This window comes from Ischnura elegans, chromosome 9 (assembly GCF_921293095.1).
Source record: "Ischnura elegans chromosome 9, ioIscEleg1.1, whole genome shotgun sequence".
In the NCBI taxonomy this organism is placed as follows: domain Eukaryota; kingdom Metazoa; phylum Arthropoda; class Insecta; order Odonata; family Coenagrionidae; genus Ischnura; species Ischnura elegans.
The window spans coordinates 6,804,733-6,812,735 of NC_060254.1; the positions used below are offsets into that span (position 1 = coordinate 6,804,733).

At 38.6% G+C, this 8,003-nt stretch overlaps 1 protein-coding gene across 1 annotated transcript in view; it reads left to right on the forward strand.

The window, feature by feature from the left end:
• LOC124165639 (acetylcholine receptor subunit alpha-type acr-16-like) overlaps positions 1 to 5,243 on the forward strand; it is a 33,207-nt gene extending 27,964 nt beyond the window's left edge. The window contains exons 8-9 of the mRNA XM_046543113.1: positions 2,856 to 3,049; positions 3,322 to 5,243. Of these exons, the coding sequence (XP_046399069.1) occupies positions 2,856 to 3,049; positions 3,322 to 3,507 (380 nt within the window). The 3' untranslated portion in view covers positions 3,508 to 5,243. The remainder of the gene's footprint in view (positions 1 to 2,855; positions 3,050 to 3,321) is intronic.
• Positions 5,244 to 8,003: the final 2,760 nt, after the last annotated feature.

Here is an 8,003-nt window from a genome sequence, read left to right on the forward strand (position 1 = left end):
GGAGGCACTGTGTTTCAGCGCAACATGAAATTTTCAGACTTTCAAAACGTTTTAAAGTGCATACCCCAGATGCAGGAAATAAAAGTGGCTACACTAATGTTTCTTTTTTAGGCTAAACTTTCAAATTCAGCAATAAAAAAAAATTAGTGCACTTCCCTATTACCTTCACTTATATCTGCCATGTGCAGGGTACCTGGAGATTTTAATAATACATATATCCACAGGTATTGATATTTTTCAAGTGTAGAAAATTTCTTACAGAATGTCCTGTTGTGCCCAACCAGCATGTTTTACATCTTTATGGTACAAATTTCAGTGTATGTTACCATTAATAATTAAATATTTTTCATTTAAATATTTAAATTATAAATTGTTGGTACATATTTGATTTTCATTCCATATGTTTGACTCTCTGTGTTTCAAATAACTATTCATACTTCTTTGTATTATTGTTCTATAATGTATTTATTCTCTTAACATGTATTCTATGTTAAGGATGTCTGTTGTAGTACATTGAATAATTGTGCAATACATTTCATTTGAAATGTGATGAATAAATATATATTATTATTCTTATAGTGGACACATTATCATATAATTTAATTGGATTCCACAGCAATCCCATACTCTGTAGAGAGATTACCGTATTTGCACGAATCTAAGACGAGGTTTTTTTCCCTCCCAACTCCTGCAGAAAAGAGGGTTCGTCTTACAATCGGATGCAAAATTCTCGACGTCAATCGGGTTGCATAATTTACGTTGGAAAAATTATGGACACCTGAGTTTGCCACCTGATAGCTATACAACGAAAAATCAACGTCATAAAATAGCTGACACAGTAATTTAGCATATTTAATTTTGCGTTCAAGTAAAAAAAAAACATTTTCTATTTTTGGGCAGCAGGCAAAGATTCGGTGCGTGCCGATCAGTTGCCGGGTGCATTTCTGCCGTGTCCGCGAGATTGCCTGCTTTACCCTGGGTTCGGCTCCATTCAAGTTAAAGCTCGATCAACTCACAAAATGTTTGTGTGATTGGTTACAATTTACCTAAATTGTAACGTTAAAGCCTCAATGGCATCGCGGAATGAACTGCTACAAAGTCGTTGCATTTTTCTCAGAGCAACGGTAAGAAGGCAACATGATTTGCCTCTGATTAGAGAGATTGATTCAGTTGTGATTCCGTGCCTTTCAGAGTATTACGATGGCAGAGAAAAGAAGTTATTAGACTGCCGCTTTCAAAAGAAAAGTTACTCAGTGGAACCCCAATCTATCGTACCCGTATTGATCATTTTCCCGCATTCATCGTTCGCCGTTTCTGGTGCCAAATAAAGTTCTATAAAGGCAATGTAATTTTTTCTCGCATCTCCGAAGTATCGTTTTCCTGCATTGATCGTTTGAAGATCGTGGTCCCGATGTATAATTTTCCCGCATCCATCTTTTGACGAAAATGAGACGAAATAAATACAAATTTATGGCTAATAACGACAGGCACATAGATTAAATCTTCCCCACGAAATGAAACTACCATTGGGAGAAGCTCAAAGCCGCGGGATAGTAACATAAGCGCATTTCCCAAGATCCGCTATCCCCCTCCATTCAGCACTCGCCTCCCCCCTCTGATGCTTTCCTCTTCTCCAAAATCAAACAAAAGGTCCCAGCTAGCGCAGGGATCGTATTACGAAGACCTTAGCTTCGAAAAAATATCAAGTTACATGAGAACAATGGAAACGTGTTTTACGCCCCCCCCCTTTTTCTCACTCACTGACCTTTTTCAGCCTACCTGCTTCAAAGTTCCCAGTTTCTGGAGGTCAACCGCAGCATGAATCACCTATAGCTCAAAAGGTGTCTAACAATGAATTTCGGCAATTGGTATTACACTTTTATTAGGCTGAAATATTTGCAATGTGCTCGTAATTCAAAAAAGAACGAGGCCAAACACGACGCATTTCTAACGTTATTTAAGTATTTTTAAGCAAGGAACTAGCTAGAAACATACGATGGTGATTTGTGGGGAGTCTATATCCTCGTAGGTGAGCTTCTCGGCAGTTAATGCGGCATTTTTTCCGAAAACAGGATATCAGGTTATTATCAGTTGTCAATTTACGAGTTACACCATAAGTCTCACTTGTCAGAGTTACTGACGAAGGGATATCTTCTCAGGATATTTTGTTCCTCCCTACTAACAATCCGAATTCATCCGCCCATCTGGCGCTACGCTAATTAGAAAAGAATGGGTATCTTTGGGACAAAAAATTTCATGGCGCAGTCATATGGTCATGCTTCACCCTCTGCAGTATGCTCTGTGTACGCCGAACGCGATAGCATAGCTCGTATGAGTGGTTACATACTTTCCAGGGTGGCTTGCCTTTATACCACCGAGTGTTTTCCGTGTGGGTTTAATGAAGTCAGGTTTCATTTTCACTAGTTTAATTTTATTTGTCTTCGGACCATGGCCCCTCCGAAGAAACTATTAGTCGAATCAACAATAAGACCTAAGAGTCTCGATAAAGTACCACTATTCCTGTCTTTATGCGCCAAAAATCCTGCGGTTCCTGGGACATAGACAACCTAGCCAAACATCCCCGCATCGAACGTTTTCCCCTAGAAAAAATTTTTCCCCATAGTGGAGTTCCAAAAAGAATCTTAGAATCGTGTTCATCTTAGATTCGTGCAAATACGGTATATCAAATGCCAATGTAAAATCCACGTTTGCGTAAAATATGTGTATGTATTATATCTTTAGTGGGGCACATTTTCATGGAAAAGAAGTGCATTTTAAATACATAAATGGGCTAGCTGGGTTTCAGCATGAATTCAACCGGACAGTAATTAAATTTAATCCTTTCTCCCCGACAGTTCTCTTTTTCCGTGATTCCCTGGTGCTCACAGGCGCTGCCTTGATTCTGAGTGTTATCCTCTTGAGACTCTCCTTGCCAACCTCAACTCCAAGCACCACTCCGAGGAATCCCACTTGGTATAGCAAGCTATTTGATGTCATCCAGAATCAAAGGATTCAACTGATCCTGTGTCTCGGACAACTCAACTCCAAAGTGAGTGTTGGTTTCAAAATTCCCAGTCACATATCATGGTCATTCATAGCACGATTTCATTGACTCTTGAGGCAACAAATGGAACCACAGTGAGTGGGGTCTTAAATTGCATCATTATTGGATCTTGCTGAATTAGGTCTGAGAAGTCCTCTCTTAATTAAATGAATATGAAAGCACGGTTACTTGATGAATGTTCCAGCATGCTAGGCTCTCTGCTTATGTTCCAAGAAAGATGAGGAATTTGATTGGATGATCTTTTATCTGTTTTTCAGAGTGCTGTGGTGAGGGGAGATGGTGCCACCCTCATTGACAATGGGAAGGAATCGAACGAGGAGGACCAAGGAGTCTTTGGCGAGAGGGCCATGTTTCTCGTCGTTATCGATCGTCTTGCCTTTCTCATCTTTGCACTCACATATTTTGTGTTCCTCATTGCTCTCATCCCCACAAATCAAAATTGAAAGGAAGAGAGTTTGGTGATCACTTTGTCACAAAAACTATTGTCACTGCGCATGCTTACTCATTGGCTTCAAAGACCCAATCACTGAAAAATCAAATGTAAACGCAAACTTTTATCATAAAATCTCAAGATATGTTATAGAACTCTTATTCTTAGCATTGGTAATAATTTTTTCAATTCAGAATCCATTTTAACACTTGCTTTATAATCCTTCATGTAATAGATTAATTTATTGGGCAGATGTAATTTATGAAAAAATCCTTTGCCCACCTCTGCTTAAACCATTACAATTGAATCTCCTGGCTTCTACAAAATATTCCCATCAATGATGTAAAAACACACACTTTCTATTTTTAAAAGAAAAATACTGGTCACAGACTAATAAGTCTATGCTACGTGGCCGAGTAGACTTCTCGTTCAGTATAATTTTAGTCATTTAGGTAATCAAGGGATATAATGGTGAAGCTGCTCATATGAAAGCTGTTTAGCCATATTGTATGGGTTGACATCCAGAAGAGTAATAGTAGAACTGAGACCAAAATTTCAGCACAACCCCAGATATTGTTATTATTCTATCATTGCAGAGAATTTATTTAGGTATTTCTGTGAAAGAATTATATTTCCATTTTTGGAACACCTATTTTTTAAGGGGAAGAAAAATGTTGAGACCGTAATTTGATGTAGACTAAAATGCTTAATGAATTAAGTTACTAATTAATTAAAATAAGTAAGGAATTATTCTTTATTCCTCACTCCATTCAATCAACCTTAACAACTCTTTTTGTTTGTTAAAAAAATCAACTAAGGAATATAAAACACTTCACATTGCATATATGTAGTACTGTGTAGGCTAAAGGATGGCACCACCTGCACTGTCAAAATGGGAAAAACCGACATTGTCTGCTAAAACCTAAAAGTTACTAATTTTTTCATAGAAATCTTAACATTCCCACTCGGACCTGTTTTTGAAATGCAATAATCACGTAACCACCATGCTTTGATATGAAAACCACACATCAAAAGAAATTAGCAATCAAATATTAGAGCATCTTAAATTGTTTTGTATAGAGGATTAAATCCTAATTCTTAATTCTTTTAATGCTCAACAACACTTAAAAATTCATTTAGATGACTTGCTTGCAGTTGAGTACTGTGTGGTGGCATATATGTATGGCTAAATACAGGATTACTCTTTTGAGTTGACACAATTATTCAATTATCCATTGGGAAATCCCAGGCTTTTTAAACTCTTCAATTCCACCTGCTATACTTTTTAGTGCCAAAATTTTGTCCCCTTGAGGTAATTGAGGTCTACTGTATTGACATGTTTCACATCAGTCAGGGAATTAAGACTAGGGACTAGGAAGTATGAGAAAAACTTCAGAGGCACAGCAAAAAGGTGAAAAGAGTAGTTGACTGCATTGCTGCGTTTGTGTGGTGAGGTGGCCTGTTTTTTTTTTATACATTCTACAGAATGAGAGCGACATGGCATAGATTTGGCAAAACTTGGCCAACCAGAACCAGGTGAGCAAGTGAGAAGGGTGTGGAAATTAGGGCAGCGCACTGCAATAATGGCAAGCCAAGCATAGGTTCCAATATTTATGCTGATTTATGTGATTTTTAATAATCTCAAAATTTTCAGCAAAGACTGCTTATATTTTACACTTTCTTTTCTCTTTGAATTGTGATTGGAGATTGTTTCACAGCTCGAATAAATAAATTCTATTTCACAGAGTACCTATTTGCACTTTACTACATTATTTCCCTGAGTTCAAGTGCTTTGTGATTCATATAAAGTCAGAGAAGTAAAAAAAATTCAAACTGAAAATGCAGAATATCAAAAATGGAAAGTTGGCATGAACCCTAACAAAAAAACTGCTCATATATAATTTAAAAATGAGAAAAATAAACTTTAATTGAAAACTACCGTATAAGCTAGCGTAAGAGGTGCACAGTTTTTCCCAGAAATTGCAGCCGGAATTGGGGGTGCGCCTCTTACACAAACTTCTTATCTTCCCCTCCTCCCTTTCCCCGGTCGCAAGCCCAAGAGGAACCGAGTGGCCTTGGTTTACAGCGTGAGTCAGTCATCTAAAAACCAAGGTCAAAAACAAGCAGGAGGCAGGGGAATTTCTCCCTTAGTGACGTATTTTTACAATGCTCCTGCTTGCATTTCTTACTCGTAAGCATCGTGCCATCATATTGGTACCTCAGTGGTGAACATGGAAAAGATCGCGTGGGGTATTTCGCTCCGGAGGGCACGCTGAATTTAATGCTACGTGCTACGAGTGGGCATACCGTAGCATTTATAAAGCATATAGTAATCGCTTATCAAGCGTAGAGAAACACGCAATTTTGAAGGACAATTCCTGGTCAATAGTCCACAACTGTTTTGCCGAGTAATTTCCATTACGCTAAGGGCCTGATTTTTCTCAAAAATCATCTTCAGACGCTATTTAAGGGTTATTACAATTGAAAATTATATTTGTGTCTAAACCTGCTGTTTAAAAAAATTCAAACGAGTGTGTACATTGTTGGACTAAAAGGTGGATAGAAGAAATCGGAAACGCTTATAAGTGGAGAGCGCTGAAGGAGGGGTCGAGGGGAAGGAGTGCGCTCCCTCTGTCTTACACGCAACGAGGCTACAGGCGAAGGAGAAAGGGTAGAACACGTCAGATCTTCCATGTGACGTTGTTGCCTTCAAAGCAAAGGGGCAAAGGAACAGCAATGTGATGTACGCAGTTTGAGTTGCCTGAAGTTTCCAGTCCCTCTTGTCTTGTTTGAATGCGCTCATGCTATGCTTGTTTCTTCCGAAATTATGCTGTTTGGACTATTTTGAATATTAGTAGCCTTATTGTAACTATAAATCTTTCTGTCAATCAATTAGAGCTTAAAAAACTTAAATGCTGTCAGATACGCATCGTGTTAGGTGTCATTCTTTTTTGAACCTCGTGCGTGTCATACAATCATACAACTGCTGAAAGCTATCGAGATATCTTCGGGCTCAGTAGGTGACTCACCAAGCATTTGGGCTCCAGAAACTGGGAGACCGAACAAGGTCAGCTGGTGAGACGGGGTAGGGATGAAACAAGTTTTGATTGCTCCCGCATAACTTGATATTTTCCTTTGAGGCGAGTGATTTATGGTCCGTGGAGTCTCGGAAAGGAAAAAAAGTCACAGACATGGGCTGATGGAGGGCCGGGGGTAATTTTGTGAAATCTATGCCGTGGCTATTATCTTAAGGCACTGAGATTTCCCTGATTGCTGTCCAATCTCTTAGGAAGATTCATGCCATTTGCCTGTCGTGTTTTGCTTTAAAATTTCCCACAGCTGAAATTCTATTGGAATACTCCTATGAGAGCTTTAAAAAAAATGTTCATCAGTAGGGCAAGCATCGTAGCGCAACGGCATATGCGAAGAGAAGATTGGAACTCTTTCTAATCCCTCTTATGGGATGTTGCATTCACGAAAGCATTGATTGGAAATTTCGGATTCAGATTCAATTTTTTTGACGAATTTGGATCTGAAGCACATTAAGGTGAAGGGCATTATTCGTGGATATTTGGATCTGAGGTATCCGATCCGACCGTCCCTGGTAAGTATCATAAGGTTAAGCCTACAAGTGAATACCTAATCATCTCTGGCCACCATACATATTGTGTAAATTTTGCTGAAAAACACCGGGTGAATTATTATAGAGATGGGTCGAATAGCAGATTTCTCGAACTCGAATATCGAATTCGAATATTAAATCATTGCTCGAATACTAAATGATGAATGCTGGAATGTTTGACTCGGTTGCCTATGCAGCAGGTACACAAGATTTTGGGGAGTAATTTTGATTTCCTTCAAAGGATTCGAACAGGAATTTAGCTGATTAATGGAATATTTTAATTTTATGGAAACAATTGGGCATATAATTAATTCAACTAACATCGCTTTACCCCCACTCCTGCTGCCAAGTGCTAGCTGACAATCTGAGGCATTTTGTAAAATACAAGCTCTTCTCCACCGGATTTTCTTCAATTATTTTCAGTCCATCTTTGGGAGTTCTCACGAGATAAGAAGATGAATTGGAATTGCTATCAGGGAGAAACCAAATATCCTGAGAAAATATTCCTTCGTCTGGGACTGTAACAATAAAGATTTATAGCACCACTCATAAATTGTAACTTGATATATGTTTTCGGAAAAAAATACCACAAACTTCCGAGAAGCGCTGCTGCTCATATCGAGTCTCACCAGAATGCCAAGCCTCCGTCCTATTTTGACATTTATTTCCTCGCGTAAAATGCTTAAATAAAGTCAGAAATGCGTCGCCTTTGGTCTTGTTCTTTTTTAAATTACGCGCACATTACTAATATTTCAATCCAATAAAGGTGTAATAATAATTGCCGAAAGTCATTGTTAGACACCTTTCGGGCTAGTAGATGACTCATGCCGTAGTTGACCTCCAGAAAGGGGGAAATTTGAAGCAGGTAGGCTGAAAAAGGTCAGTGG